The sequence below is a fragment of the Cervus elaphus genome, chromosome 3, assembly GCF_910594005.1.
Source record: "Cervus elaphus chromosome 3, mCerEla1.1, whole genome shotgun sequence".
NCBI classification, from domain to species: domain Eukaryota; kingdom Metazoa; phylum Chordata; class Mammalia; order Artiodactyla; family Cervidae; genus Cervus; species Cervus elaphus.
In genome coordinates, this window is record NC_057817.1 from 18671934 (window position 1) to 18689187 (window position 17254).

Sequence of the window (17254 nt, forward strand, 5' to 3'; positions counted from 1 at the left end):
ATAATCGAATCCTAGCCCAATATCTGCCCCTTTAAGGTTATGAAAAATTCATTGATATTTGACATAAACATCGAGACTACACTGCTGAAAAATACATTTCTAAACACCTTTAACTGTATTTCATTCACTATACATTCTTGCATAATTTTATTGGAAAAGACTATATAATCAATTCAAAGTTATTTCTTTTCACTAATCTGTTTAAAAGCTATATTTTAGCTTTTAAAGTTTATTGAATTTAGGAAAGATAAAACTGAGGTAAACAATATTAAATATCAGCCAGTTTTAACTTGTCTGCCTACAAGAAAGGAAACCAGCCTTGACTAGAACATCAAGCAGTGATGCATTTTCTTTTTAATTAAATGTAGTCAATGATTTCCAGACAGCAAAACACAGTGACCTAAATATTTCATTTGTGAGATGGTATGAAGTCTGTTTTTCAACTCTCACAAGATTATTATGATTAGGAAATAGATAATTAAAAGTGTGCAGTTCACAAATTTAAATTTTTCCTTTACCTTAATAAACAGGCATTACTTATCACTCATCTTTCAGACACCATTTTAAACTAGTTTTATATTCATAGCTATTAACTCAGAATATATATTAGAAGAATGTAAGATATAAATGATGTTCTCTATTTCATGAGAAGAATGTGAAAGATCAGTAAAGTTGATAAGAGTCAGACAGGACATCAAAGAGGATGTAAAGAGTATGTTTCAAATTCCTGAAGTACATATAATGTAATGTTTTATTCACCCATATACACACAAAAAGAAATATAGTTTTTTGCTTTGAAAGGGAAAACTTGTCTGGATTTTCCTTAACTTCATACTCTTAATTTCTTACCTTCTTTTTTGGTAGCCTCTGTCTTACATTTTCTGGATCAATTATAACAGCTCTATTTAGGATTATTGAAGCAACATATGCTTTCTATTCATGTTTGTGTGTGTATATATAAATGATATATAACATGTATCATTCTAGAATGCTAACTGAATTGAATCAATGTCCTTGACCTGCTTGCATGCCACCACCACAGAAGATCTGGGTAAAAACTATGAACTTCCTAAGGATTTTAAAGTACCATAAGCACCAAATTAATGATAAGATTAAAAAAAAAAACTATGATTGAAAGCATTCTAAACATAATTAAGAATACGACCATTTCCAAAAACCAACAATGAAAACTCACACATTCACACAAATTTAAAATAGATGATACGTGAATTTCACAGGATGTGTGATATAATATCTCTGCAGACCCAGAACTGGTAAATTTGAGACCGTGGCTGAAATAAAAACATCCGAGAGACTTGCTAAATCTGGCCTGCCTTCTTCTCTCCATCCCCTGCTTCATATAAGAAACTGTTCTGGTTTATTAGCTGAAAACATTTGACACAGTATTCTGCATCAGTCTTAGATGAAGAGTCTCCAAGAGCAGTCCAGAAGCCTTCTGGTACTAGAATCTGAAAGTGGACAAAACACACACAAATGTGTCTTCACAGATGTACTTGGCACTGCTTTTCCATTTAGTAACTGTTCTTTGAGAGATATGTGTCTGCTTCATCAGGAAGCCTCATGGAGTTAAGTGCACTGTGAGGGAATTCTCCACAAAGGAGCTGGGGTAAAACACCCATTAGAGATTCTGAGGGAGCAAAGCCCTGGCTCATAAACTATGAGGCTTCTGAGGACTATTCACAATGAGTCTTCCACCCCATCTTCTAATCCAACTAATCTAATTACCAGCATTACCGCCCAGTTTGATTATTTGTTTTGTTTTCTTTAATGTGTGTCAACCTTCAATCTTGCCAGAATGGGAAGTATGAACGCCCACAGGCTCAAAGCGCTCCTTTCTTTCCTCTTGTGCTTCCAGCATTTACCTCCTGGCTGATCAGTCAAAAAGAATCTAGCACCATGCCACTAGAATCGCAATGGTTTAGATCTGGAAGAAATGCTAAAAGACCATCTGGTCCAGTCCCACCAGTTTCAGAAATGGGAAAATCAAGGAAGGTCTTGAGCAGTGAAGTGGTTCACCAAGGTTACACAACAAATTTAAAACAAATATTAGAAACCAAGACTCCCAAGCACTTGCTTAGTTCTTTCTCATCAGTAAACACAGTCAAAACACACACAGCTGCAGCCCTTTCTTCTGCTGGCTTCTCCAGAACTCATATGGTGCCGCTTCTGGACGAGACACACTGGTCCTTCAACTCAGTTAAGAGATTACTTAGGAATTAGAAATGGCTCTGTATCATTTCAATGAATCCAGAACTGTATTATAGGAGCCAGATTTCTTCCAGTAACTGTTGCAACCAAATAGCAAGTGCTAATTGCTTTTAGTGGGCTTCCCTGGTGGCCCAGCTGGTAAAGCCTGCAATGCAGGAGACCAAGGTTGGGTCCTTGGGTCAGGAAGATCCTCTGGAGAAAGGAAGAGCAGCCCACTTTAGTATTCTTGCCTGGGAAATCCCATGGGCAAAGGAGCCTGGGTGGGCTACAGTCCATGGGGTCACAAGAGTTGGACACGACTTAGCGACTAAACCATCACCACCAATTGACTTTAATGGACTCTCCTGACTCCTTTTTGTTTTTCCTCTTAGGACTAGAAAGCAGATATTCCTTGCCAGTCTCGAACATTTCATGGGCAGGCAGATTTAAAACATTCCTACAAAAACCACTGTAAAATATTGTGTGTTCATGTTACTGCTGTAGAGTCTCCAAAATCTTAACTTTTTTGAGCTGGGTTTTGTCATGATTTATTTTAGTCCTCTCTCTAAACAATTAATTTGGGTCTTCAGTGTTCACTGCAGACATCTAACTGCATTTTCTCGCTTTAATTAAAGCGAGTAGAAACCTCAATCTGATTAAGATGGTAATCAGTCCAAACACTATAAATACATGTTGTTTCCCCAGGCAGGCCTATAAATGGCCTCTGAGCCAGATACAAAATAGCACCAGGGAGAAAGGTCATTGTGGGAGATGAGGGCAGCCCTGATGAACTAGAGGCTGAGTCTAGTCCTAACTCCGTTAACACATTTCGTGATTTTAGGCAAGTCACTTAATCTATTCAGAGCATCACTTTCTCTGTCTCTAAAATATCTCTGTCTAATCTGTGTGAGCCAATAGAGGGGCCGTTAGCCACCTTCAGCTACTCATCACTCAAACTGTGGCCAGGATGACTGAGGAACTAAAATATTAATTTTGCTTAACTAATTCAACATGTTGAAAGTTAAAAAATCATTACCTGATTTGGTGACTGGAACACTTTTAAAGAATCTTTGGAAAAGCTTAGGTATGTGAATCTGTGTTTTCAATTGCCAATTTTATAAAAATCTAAATGAGTAAATATTTCTGATGAAAATTTAGTGTCTGAACTGGAGTGTACTGTAGATATGAAATACACAGTGGATTCTGAATAAATATTAAAAATTAAAATATGTTGATAATTTTATATGGTTTACAAGGTACAGTGATAACATTTTGAATATATTAGACTAATAAACTTTATTATACTTTCTCATGTTCCTTTTTTTTTTTTTTTAAATGCAGCTACTGGACAATTTAACATTACATATGTGGCTTCTGGGCTTCCCAGAGGGCTCCGTGGTAAAGAATCTGCCTGCCAAGATCTCAGCCGACACAGGTTTGATCCTTGGGTCAGGAAGATCCCTTAGAGGAGGAAATGACAATCCAGTCCAGTATTCATGTTAGGAAAATCCCATGGACAAAGGAGCCTGGTGGGCTACAGTCCACGGGGTCACAAGAGTCGGACACGACTGAGCAACTTAAAAACATGTGGCTTCTATGCTATTTTTTTCAGGTAGTAATGGTCTAGATGTTCTGAAAGTATCTTAATGTAATCACTTACTTATTAAGATGGGGCCTGTGGTCTGAGTATACAAAAGAGCCACCTAAAAAATAGTACTTAATGTTATGTTTTATTCATTTACCTAAGATTTTATGCTTATTTCTTTGAAATATATACTATATGAGAGCTAGAAGCAGACAAGTACAGTGTCTACCTGACTGACTTCCGTTTCCATAGGAAGCATTTCGAATCGTAGGATCTACAATTACAAAGCAGCCACAGCTGACTGGCCAGTGCTGGCGTCCTGAGACAAATGGATCAATCGGAAAGTCCCTCCCCCAAATAGGTAATAGTGATAAGAACTGATAACTCAGTCTGAGCAGGGTCAAAACTGTAATATGTAAGTGTGGGAGCTCTGGGCCAGCCGTTACGCCACCAGGTGACTGAAAACACAAAAATCTTGCACAGGCGAAGCAGAACGCGGCAGAGATGCAGAGAAGGGAAAGGAAAACCCGCAGGCTTCCCAGTCCTGGATCGAGTCCCTTCATGAGGCCTGCCTGCATCCCTCCCCTTGGCTTGAAATGCTATTCTTCAGTATCCTTACAGTAATGGGACTTTTTTTTTTGGTGAAGCTTGAGTTCATTACTGTTAGCGAGAACCAAAGGAATATAAACAAATAAGGTAGGCTCCCTCAAGATTTGTAAATCAGAGATTTTTTGGCCAGCAGTTAAAATGTTTACTGGTAAGTAGCTTTTGCATAGCTACGACCTGCTGAAATGGTAAGGAAATAAAACAAAGGTTTGATCCCTAATCTTTAGATAAATACGTAAAAAGAGAAAATATAACAACAAAATAATTGTGAGGACATAGAACAATTATTGCATGTACACTATATCTTGGGTTTTTCACATCTTAATCATTTCTCACAACAATACTATAAGACAGATCCATAACACATACAATTTTAAATAGCTGTGTAAGCAATATATGATCAACTACTCCAAATGATTAGTTTCGAGACAAATTCTATAGAAATTCAGATGATAAAGTAACAGATAAGGCCCACAGAACAGATACCACATCACTTTGTCCCACCCGAGCACCCAGCAGATGCACAGATTGGGGTGGTGTCAGTTTTTACTGGCCAATGATACAGGGAAGAGGGCATGTCTGGGACAGTAGGAAACGGTCTTATGAGAAATAGGGACCTTAAGCTGACCTTGGAGGAGATGACCATTAAGATGCATTCAGTCCCAGGATACTGCATAATTCTCTGGATAGAATTTGGATGAGTGGGTGGGAGAGGAAAGAACATTCCCAGCAAAGGTAAGCTATACCATCCAGTCTTGGAATTAAGAATAGAAGAGAATGGCAACCCACTCCAGTATTCTTACCTGGAGAATTCCATGGACAGAGGAGCCTGGCAAGCTAGTAGGGTTACAAACAGTCAGACAAGACTGAGCGACTAACACTTTCAGTTCAAGTTGATTCTAGGAGGGTGGGATGCACCTGACTGGGTGACAAGTTTGTGTTGCAGAATAATGGGCATTAAGATGAGGTGGATGGGGTGGGGCAAGAAGGTTATTATGGAAGGTTATGAACATCAGACTCAGGAATCTGGCTTTCAGTCTTCCATCATTGAGAACAATGAGAAAGTTCTTGATTAAGAAAATGACTCAATTAAAAGTAGTAGCATAACAGAAGGCTCATGGAAATCATGATTTCTCAAAATAGCATGATATTCCTCGTAGACCTAAACTTTTTACAAAACGCATACATATCTAAAAGAAGATGAGTAAAACACTGAGGTGCAAACACTGTGTGGTAAGTTACAGTCATTCACCACATCATCATCATCTTACAGATTCTATTTGATTGGTACCTCAGGGAAATTACAAGTGATTACATGTTAGAGAACTTCCCTCCTTCCTTCCATCTTCACTTTCAGCACATAAGTTCCTGTCATACATTGAGTACAAAAGAATCAGGGCAAATGCTAACAGAGTTTTGCCGAGACATACCCAATTGAATGCAGAGTTCCAGAGAATAGTGAGGAAATACAAGTAAGCCTTCTTAAATTGAACAATGCAAAGAAATAGAGGAAAACAGTAGAACGGGAAAAACTAGAAATCTCTTCAAGAAAGTTGGAGATATCAAGGGAACATTTCATGCAAAGATGGGCAAAATAAAGGACAGAAATGGTAAGGACCTAAAAGAAGCAGAAGAGATTAAGAAGAGGTGGCAAGAATACACAGAAGAACTATACAAAAAAAGATCTTAATGAACCAGAAAACTATGATGGTGTGGCCACTCACCTAGAGCCAGACATCCTGGAGTGCAAAGTCAAGTGAGCCTTAGGAAACATTACTATGAACAAAGCTAGTGGAGGTGATGGAATTCTAGCTGAGCTATTTCAAATCCTAAAAGATGATGTTGCAAATTTGGAAAATTCAGCAGTGGCTACAGGGCTGGAAAAGGTCAATTTTCATTCTAATCCCAAAGAAGGGCAATGCCAAAGAATGTTCAAACTACCATACAATTGTGCTCATTTCACATGCTAGCAAGATTATGCTTAAAAATCCTTCAAGCTAGGCTTCAGCAGTAAGTGAACTAAGAACTTCCAGGTGTACAAGCTGGATTTAGAAAAGGTTAGAGGGGCCAGATATTAAATTGCCAACATCTGCTGGGATCATAGAAAAAGCAAGGGAATTCCAAAAAAACATCTGATTCATTGACTGTGCTAAGGCCTTTGACTCCGTGGATCACAAAAAACTTGTGGAAAATTCTTCAAGAGATGGGAATACCAGTGTAAATCCATGGCTGATTTATGTCAATGTATGGCAAAAACCACTACAATATTGTAATTAGCCTCCAACTAATAAAAATAAATGAAAAAAATAAAAATAAAAATGTGGTAAGAAATTAAAAAAAAAAAAAAAGAGAGAGATGGGAATACCAGACCACCTTACCGGCCTCCTGCGAAACCTGAATGCAGATCAAGAAGCAACAGTTAGAACCAGACATGAAACAATGGACTGGTTCAAAATTGGGAAAGAAGTATGTCAACACTGTGTAATGTCACCCTGCTTATTTAATTTATATGCAGAGTACATCATGTGAAATGCAGGGCAGGATGACTCAAAAGCTGGAATCCAGATTGCCAGGAGAAATATCAACAACCTCAGATATGCAGAAGATACCAGTCTAATGGTGGAAAGCTAAGAGGAACTAAAGAGCCTCTGATAAAGGTGAAAGAGGAGAGTGAAAATGCTGACTTAAAACTCAACATTCAAAAAACTAAGATCATGGTATCTGGTTCCATCACTTCATGGGAAAAAAGTGGAAACAGTGGCAGATTTTGTTTTCTTGGGTGCCAAAATCACTGCAGATGGTGACTACAGCCACAAAATTAAAAGACGCTTGCTCCTTGGAAGAAAAGTTATGACAAACCTAGACAGCATATGAAAAAGCAGAGATATCACTTTGCAAACAAAGTACTGTAGAGTCAAAGCTATGGTTTTTCCAGTGGTCATGTAAGGATGTCAGAGTTGAACCATCAACAAGGCTGAGCACTGAAGAATTGATGCTTTCAAACTGTGGTGCTGGAGAAGATTCTTGGGAGTCCCTCGGACAGCAAGGAAATCAAACCAGTCAACCCTAAAGAAAATCAACCCTGAATATTCATTGGAAGGACTGCTGAAGCTTCAGTACTTTGGCCATGTGATGCTAAAAGCCCACTCATTAGAAAAGACCCTGATGCTGGGAAGGATTGAGGGCAGGAGAAGGGGACAACAGAGGATTAGATGGTTGAATAGCATCACTGACTCAAAGGACATGAGTTTGAGCAAACTCCAGGAGATAGTGATGGACAGGGAAGCCTGGCGTGCTGCATTTCATGCAGTTGCAGAGTCAGACATGATTGAGCAACTGAACAATAATAGTCATACATTGGACAGTGAGGATGGATGAGCAAAATTAAACAATTGCTGCCCTCAAGAAGTTTATAGGTAAATAGAAGATTACAACTAAATAACTGCACAAATAAACAAAAGCACTACCATTCTGAGGAGTACTGTTAAAAGTTTCTAATATGAGGGTATGGCTTCCTCAAGGAGAGCAAAGGCTTCCTTAAGCAAAATTGAAAATGAAATTGTCAGACAAACAACAAATGCTAGAGAGGGTGCAGAGCAAAGGAAACTCCCTTATGCTGTTGGTGGGAATCTAAGTTGGTGCAGCCTCTGTAGAAAACAGTATGGAGGTTCCTCAGAAAACTAATAATCGAGCTACCGTATGATCTTTAGCAATCCCACTCCTGGGCACATACCTGGGCAAAACTACAATTCAAAAAGGTACATGCACCCCTAAGTTCATAGCAGCACTATTTACAATAGCCAAAACAGGGACACGACCTAAATGTCCATCAGCAGAGGAATGGATAAAGAAGATGTGGCCCATAAACACAGTGGAATACTACTAAGTCATAAAAAAGAACAAAGTAATGCCGTTTGCTGCTACATGGATGAAACTAGAGATTATCACACCAAGTGAGGTAAGTCAGAAAGAGAAAGGCAAATATCATGATATCACTTATATGTGGAATCTAAAATATGGCACAAATGAACCTATCTACGAAACAGAAACAGACTCACAGGCACAGTGATCAGACTTGTGGTTGCTAGGAAACGGGGAGGGAATGTGCGGTTGGTAGATGCAAATTATTACATTTAGAATGTATAAACAACAAGGTCCTATTGTATAGCACAGAGAACTATATCCAATATTCTCGATTAACCATAATGGAAAAAAATATTAAAGAATGAATAGATATGTAAAACTGAGTCATTTTGCTATATAGCAGGGATTGACACAACATTTATAAACCAACTACTGTAGTTCAGTCGCTAAGTTGTGTTCTACCCTTTGCAACCCCATGGACGGCAGCACACCATGCTTCCCTGTCCTCTATCTCCTGGAAATAATCAACTATACTTCAATTTAAAAAATTTAAGGAAAAAAAAAGAAAAATCATGGAAGAAAACAAAAGAAAGTGAAAGAGGAGTTATCTAAAGAAAAGGATTGACCAGCACACTAAGTTCAGAGAAGGACATTAGTAAAGGAACAGGGGCAGCAGGGAACATGTAAGCCTGCAGGACTGAAAAAGAACCTGGAAAGATGCCAGATCACCAGAGTCTTGGAGGCCATGTTTAAGGAGCTTCTTTTCCTAAGAGCAACCACTCAAAGTATATGAAGAGGAGGGATAAAATGACCTGGTGTATTTGTTTTGAAGATCCACTCTGTCTTTTAAAGAAGAGTTGAAATATCAAGTAATAAATCCTTGACTGGTGAGGGAGATGAGAAGACCCAGAGAGGGCAGACCAGCAAAAAAAGGTATGAATAGTTGAGAAAGTGAAATCGTCCAGAAGGGAGGAAGGGTGCGGCAAAAGGAAGATAGCTGGGAGCCATATTTTTAGAATAACATCATGTATTGCCAATGACTTCTTTGTTTAACCTTGACTTAAAAAAAAAAAATAAAAACTGACATGACAGTAAAGACTGGTTCATGTAAAAATCAATCTATAAGAGAAACTTTGATGAAGAAATGTACATGGTCTTCAAGTATCTTCCCAAAGATTGCTGTTTAGTTGTTAATGAGTAAATACACAGGAATAGTGGGACACCTGAATCAGGAGGTTAAAACAATCAGCACTATGGGGAGTGCCTCTGGGTGTGATAACTAGAGGACACATCATTCCTTAATGTAGCATCACACCTTGGAATGCTTATTCTGACAAGATGGTTGGATGGCATCACTGACTCAATGGACATGAGTTTGAGCAAGCTCCAGGAGATGGTGAAGAACAGGGAGGCCTGGCGTGCTTTGCAAAGAGTCAGACAGGATTGAGTGACTGAACAACAACAGGCTGAAATCAAAGTGACCACAGATTACATGGTGTTTCTTCTAGAGGCTCTACAGAAGAATCTTCTTCCCTGTCTTTTCTAGCTGTCAGGGATCTCCCACATCCCTTGGCTTGTGGCCCCTTCATCTTCAAAGCCAGTGGTGTAACACCTTCTCTCAGGTTCCTGAATTCCCTCTTATAAGGATTTATGTGATTAGATTGGGTCCACCTGGATATTCCCAGGATACCCTCCCCATCCTCAGATCCTTAATTAAATCTGCAAAGATTCTTTGCCATGGAAGGTAATATAGTCACAGCATGAGACATCTTTGGGGGACCATTATTCTGCTGATCATACATAGTATCAAAATGCAAATCATGATACTAGATTAGATCTTGTACCAGAAGAAAAATGTGCCAGAAAAATTTGAAAAATTTGAAAAATTTTCAACAGATTGAAGTAGTTTAGTTACTGCTAAATTTATTCAAGTGGACAACTGTGGTTATGTGAGAGAAAATAGGAAACACACACTTAAGTATTTAGGGGTAAACAGTCATTTTGTATACAACTTACTCAAGGGGTTTAGATAGGTGCATACAGAAAGCAAGCATTTATAAAGCAAATGAAGCAAAATGTTAAAAACAATTGAATCTGTATTAAAAGGTATATGGGTGAATATTCTTATAACCTTCAGTAAATTTGAAAGTATTTTCAACTAAAAAGTTAGATAAAAAGTGGTAAGTATGTAATTTAACTAAAAGCGGATTAACTTTATTATGCAAATACCACAAGCAACTCATAGTTGATATCATTTGAGAGGTCAGAATGACTGCAGATTCAGCAACTCAATTTCTGTTCTTTCTACAACAACATGACTAGAAAGTGAAAAGGATCAGAAACTTTTAGGATTTTTAGGCTAAGAATTTAAAGGAAATCCTAAGTCTGACAATATTATAGTTTCAAAGAGTTTAAACTAAAATTGGTAATTATCGTCAGATTTAAATACCAACCAGTGGATCATACCCGGCTATTTGTGAGAGACAATCTGCTGGGTAATTTTCTAAAAAGGCACTTAGGAAAGTAGCCTCCCCTTTTCAGGAGTATTCAGTTGATTTAAAAAAAAAAAAAAAAGTATTCTATTCTAGAGCTTTCTTCTGCCCAGGGCCTCCAGCAGAATTTTATTGGTTTGGCCCCAGAGAATCTTTCAGGTACCCATTCAGGCTCCCACTCCACCCTGTATTGTTTAAAGACAAAAGATAAGGCTGCCTGGACTCCAACCACTGACAAATAAGCCTGAGCCTCTCCACTGGGAAACTCCTCTGGTCTTGGAAGAAACTAACATTTTTAAATGAAGGTAAAACAAAGCATACGGCCCCCTGTTTCTACCCAAAGGCTATGTTCGGGTTTGTTTTTCTTGCCAACTGTGGTAGCCAAGAACAGAGTTCCTCCAATTGTGCCAGGACGGTGTGCCAAGACCAAATAATAGTGGACTTTTCTCAATTACAGAAACAAGGGGGAAAAAATAGGTGGCAATGAATCAGTTTTATTTTTATGTTTAGCTCTTGTTAGCACCAGACAATACTCGAATCTATGATTCGGCACAATCTATGATTATACCAACACAAAAGAATCTATTTTGCTATTTTCAGTTTAACACATTGTTTTTCAGAGAGTTGCATGACATCTTTAAATGAGTTTGGCAGTCCCAGCCTAAGTGCTTCTATGGTCAGGAACAGGGTATGTCTTTATTACTTAGATGCTTCACTGAGAACACTTTGGCTTGCCATTAATAGATACCCACATGAAGGGCTAAGAGTCAGATGACCTAGGATTTCTTTTTAAGACTATCACTTTTTCGTTGTTTAACCTTGGTCAAAATACTTCTGGTTTATGAAGCTCAGGGTGTCATTTGTATAATAAGAATCACAGTAGCCATCCTGCTTTCCTATTTTTCTTAATCATCCAAGGAGATAAACATGTGAAATCATTTTGCAAATAGAAAAGCATTATGAAAAGGCCAGCTACCCCACCCCCATAATTACTAGTTTTTAAACATAAGGTTAATTGATGTATGTTTGTTTGTTTCTTAAAGTGTCTCATAAAGCACTCGCTCCATAGTTTTCCCTAAACAAATACTTGCTAAATGAGCAGATGATTAGATTAATTAAGGTTCAGGCTGCTAAAAGATTTACATTACTATGTCCCAAGAACTTCCCTTATTCAATAGACTTGCTAGGTCAACAAAGAGGATATAACTGGTTCAACAAGAAGGTACACATTCTAAGGAATTCTAAGGAATTTAGTAGATAGTAAAGATTTTAGCATGGACTAATGACAAGAAATATGCCTTTCAAGAGAATGCTCTTGAAATGACAACCTTACAAAGTTTGGAAGACTTTTTAAGAACAAGCACTTAGTGATGTGCTTATTTAACTTACATGCAGAGCACATCGTGTGAAATGCTGAACTGGATGAGCTACAAGCTGGAATCAAGATTGCCAGGAGAAATATCAACAACCTCAGATACGTGGATGATACCACTCTAATGGCAGAAATTGAGGAGGAACTAAAGAGCCTCTTGATGAGGGTGAAAGAGGAGCCTGAAAAAGCTGGCTTAAAACTCAATATTAAAGAAAACTGAGATCATGGCATCAGCCCCATCACTTCATGGCAAAAAAGGGAAAAGGTGGAAGCAGTGACAGATTTCCTCTTCTTGGACTCTAAAAGCACTGTGGATGGTGACTGCAGTCATGAAATTAGAAGATGATTGCTTCTTGGCAGGAAAGCTATGTCAAACCTAGGCAGTGTGTTAAAAAGCAAAGATATCACTTTGCTGACAAAGGTCCATATAGTGAAGTCTAGGGCTTCCCTGGTAGCTCAGCTGGTAAAGAATCCACCTGCAATGCAGGAGACCCTGGTTTGATTCCTGGGTTGGGAAGATCTCCTGGAGAAGAGAACAGCTACTTATTCCAGTATTCTGACCTGGTGAATTCCATGGACAGAGGAGCCCAGCAGGCTACAGTCTGTTGAGTTGCAAGGAGTCAGACACAACTGTGTGATTTTCACTTTCACATGGTCTTTCCAGTAGTCATGTACAGATGTGAGAGCTGGACAGTGAAGAAGGCAGAGTGCTGAAGAATTGATGCTTTTGACTGTGGTGCTGAAGAAGATTCTTTAGAGTCCCTTGGACTGCAAGGAGATCAAACCAATCAATCTTAAAAGAAATCGACCCTGAATACTCTTTGGAAGGACTGATGCTGAAGTTCCAATACTTTGGCCACTTGATACTAGAGCTGACTCATTAGAAAAGACTGATGCTGGGAAAGATTGAAGGCAGAAGGAGAAGAGGGTGACAGAGGATGAGATGGTTGGATGGCATCACCAAATTCAATGGTGAACTTGGGCAAACTCTGGGAGGTGGTGAGGGACAGGGAAGCCTGGCGTGCTACAGTCCGTGGGGTCGCAAAGAATTGGATACGACTTAGCAACTGAACAACAACAATTTAGTGACGTGCTTATTAACACACTTGAACTTTTGATGGATGTGTCCACAGAAAGGACTCAAAGTCAACTTGCAAGAAGTCAATGTGTAATAAGTATTTTTGGTGTTATAGAAAGATGTCAATTTGCAGAGCAGAGAGTAACCCACGTGGTTTTATTTTTTTTTAGCCCCCTCCCCAAGTGGTTTTAAATCAACTCAAAGGAACACAGTACAGTAGTTAAAGTGAATCAACCTGGAACATATTATGAGTCAAAGGCATGTTGCAAAATATGAGCAAGTTGTAAAGTGATACATGCATTATAACAGTATCAACATAAAATATGAAAATATGCAAAAATACGGTATCTTATATATGGATGCAGAGTTTGCTATCAAAGTATAAGAAAGAGTAGGGCTACTGTGGGCTGTTACACTCAACACAATTCCAAGGGGATGGTATCCTCATGTCAAGCCCTGAAAAAATGCATTGCAATGAGAAACTCCAGCTCAGAATACTTATTCCTAAGAGATAAGCTCTCCCTAAGAGAAAAAATGGTACTTAAGGGTATAGGACAGAGGCACATACGGGGCTTTAATTATATTTATCATGATTCACTATTAAAAAGTACATTTGAAGCCTATTTCCAGGGCAAGAATGGAGATGCAGAAATAGAGACTGGACTTGCAGACATGAGGGGAAAGAGAGGGACGAGGGGAAGGGTAGGATGAATTGGGAGATTAGGATTGACATATATATACTACCATATGTAAAACAGATAGCTATGTAAAATATAGATATGTAGAAAAACAGATATGTAAAATAGCTAATGGGAACCTACTATTTATATAAAGCACCAGAAGCTCAGCTGGGTGCTCTGTGATGACCGGGATGGGTGGGGTGGAGGTAGGTGGGAGAGATGTCCAAAGAGAGAAGGGGTACATGTATACACATGGCTGATTCACTTCACTGTACAGCAGAAACATCAGTGTAGAGCAATTATACTCCAATTAAAAAATACAGTTGAAGCAAATATTGCAAAATGGTAACATCTGACAAGTTATGTGATGGGTCCACAGGCATTACATTAGTCCCTATATGTGAAACATTTCTTCATGCCTTAATACTAACACTACGTAATTAGAAAATCAATGAACATTCTTGGTTACTGTCATAAAAGCATACCTATAATCATAGCTACATTTTTACTGTAAATTTTGAAGAATCATTGCAAATAAATTCAGAGATAAAACATTTTGTGTTCTCAAATTAAATAGGAGACTTATATAGGACCTTTTCAGGTATGAAAATAATTTACATAACTTTACACTTGAGCCTTTGTTTGGAGGAAGGCTAAAAGAAAAAGAGAAGTCAATGGCTAGCTATAAAGAAGGTGATTTTATGTGCTTTGGGAGTATAGGGGTAAGACACATGCTGAAATGTTCACCCCAAACCAAAGTTTAGCAGTTGCCTGAGGAAAAAATATAAATATACAAGTCAAATTCCAAAGATACCTTCTTCAAATTCTGACAATTAGCAAACTCTTAAATGGCAGATAACTTCCTATCTCAATATGAATGGCCCCATTTCTTTTGTCAGCTACCACAATGAAACCCAGAAATGTACAGCTTACATACCAAAACGTCCATCCCGGGGACATATTTGAGGGTTATCATATAGTCTTTTGGAAGATTTGCCACCTACAGAGACCAAAAGAAAAAAAAAATATCTGTAAGAAAATCCATACACATCAGTTAATCACATGTTTTTAGTGGCTTAGAGAAAAACACCTGCAAACCTAGTATGCTTTTAAATTACCACTGATTTTCATCATTTACATACATAGTGATTTTTCATTCTTGATTTCCCTCTGCAATCAAAAGCACTCTCCAGAAATGAAGTAATAATACAAATCTTTTTTTTATTCCAAATTCAGTTATGGGTGGCTAACTATAATCTACTGAGTTTGGAAACATGATTTGAATTTCAGCTTCCATCTGTGGTCTTGGAATTTCCCTTCAGGACTATTTTCCTATTTGCTCCTCCAAAGGATCAGTAACGCAGTGTTTTTTTCTCATAAGTGGTTCTCCAAGTGATGTGTCAACGGCACCAGGGAACGAACCTGTTAGAAATGCAAAGTCTCGGGCCACATCAGACCTACTGAATCTTCCTAAACAAGTCCTCCAGGTGATTCTGATGTGTGCTCAAGTTAGAGAGCACACATCTATGTTCTATGTTAATGTTCTATGTTCTATGTTAATCCTAGGAAAAAAAGTGTTAAATTTCAAAAGAACAATGATACTTACAAGCTGCAAATGCTTTATCAGTTAATTAATTTAGAAAGATTCAGTTTTGTGATATAATGTAACCTACTTGCCTGGGACTGAACGTGTGTGATGCCTCAAATGTTTAACTAGCTTCTTTTAAAGACTTTCAAAAAATATCTAACCCATTTCCATCAGTCACTGTGGCATAAGTTGAACAAGCACCTGATTTAGAACCAGGGAATTTAGAACAAATCTAAAGTCTACTTTGGTTTCTCTCATCTGTAAAGTGGAGATAAAAGTACCCATGTCCTATATACACTACCATGTATAAAACAGCTAGCTAGTGGGAAACGTCTGTATAACAGGGGGCTCAGCTTGGCGGCTCTGTGATGACCTAGAGGGATGGGGATGGGGGTGAGACTGGGCGGGGTGGGGGGCGGATATATGTATACATATGGCTGATTCACATTGTTGTAAGGCAGAAATTAGTGCAACATTGTAAAGCAGCAGTCCTCCAATTAAAAAAAAAAAGTACCCGTGTCTAAGAGTCAATTTAAGAACTTAGATGAGTGTGCCAAACATCATAAACAATCAATCCATATTCTTTACTGACAGCTACACTGGAAACTGACTTCCAAGGCACAAGTTCTAGTAAGTTACAGAGTTTTAGGTTCACTTGTCCCCTTTCCTACATATCACCAGCTCTGACATCTCACCCTTCAGCATAGTTAAAATTTCCTTCCGTAGAATATGGCCCATTTACTTTATGTATAAATTGACTTAGCCCGCTGGGTCTTAAAACAATAGACAATGTAAAAAAGTGGTTTTGCTCCATTATATCTTCAATGGGTTTACCTGCTCTGGCAGACTCATTATCCGCTTTACCCTGTTTCTAAAATCATCACTATTCTCCATCGTGAGCTAGTACCTTGTGCATATTTTCAGGCTAGTTCATCTCTGACAACACTCCCAGAACACAACCCTTATGCTTCTTCTTGGCTTTGCCAATAACTTCTAGAATTTGAGAACAATTTGCTGAGAAAAGAATCTAGGTAAAGATATATGCAGTCAGAGGGAGTAGGTAATCCCATCATGCGTGCTACCATCCAACATCCCATGGAACCACCTCACATTCATTTCAGCCTCCAGCCTAACACTTACCAAATACTTACCATGTTCTAGCACTGTGCTAATTATGGGCTTACGTTGTGTGATCACATCCAACCCTCAGAGAATCACTTTCACATAGTATTGCTAAATTAATGAATGAAGAACTTAAGACTCAAAGAGGTCAGGTAACTTGACTGAGGTCACACAACTGCTACCTGTCAAGTCTGGACTAGAACTCAGGTCTCTGACAGCCAGGCCTCCGTTACCCCTCAGCTCAACTACACATGGTCACCCAGCTACTCTGCACACTTGTCCTAGATATTTTCCACTTGTGAGACTCACCAACATCCCTCCTCGGGCCACCCCCAAGAAAACAGTCAAGTCTGCACTGCTTACTGAGAACACATCTGGACCACCACAGAAGGGTGACTTTTTACATTAATGTTCTTTCTCTTGGTCAAACTTCCCACCATGCTTCCATGATTTCTTTTGTCTTGTGGATCTTCACCTCCATATTTGAAAAGCAGACAGACCTCATCATTTTATGTAAGCCCTCGTGGAAAACAGAGTGGACAGCTTCACAGGTATAAAAGCTGGAATCAGAATGAGCAGCAACGTTCTGTTTTGTTACGAACCAACCAGGAAAGTGAAAGCCATTCCAGATGGAGAAGCATGGCACAACATGGCAGGTG

General features: G+C 38.6%; 1 protein-coding gene across 2 annotated transcripts in view; it reads right to left on the reverse strand.

Annotated features, from left to right (window-relative positions):
• KITLG (KIT ligand) overlaps positions 1 to 17254 on the reverse strand; it is a 97123-nt gene that overhangs the window by 30293 nt on the left and 49576 nt on the right. For both annotated transcript variants that reach the window (XM_043880830.1, XM_043880828.1), the window contains exon 3: positions 14823 to 14885. In XM_043880830.1, the coding sequence (XP_043736765.1) occupies positions 14823 to 14885 (63 nt within the window). The remainder of the gene's footprint in view (positions 1 to 14822; positions 14886 to 17254) is intronic.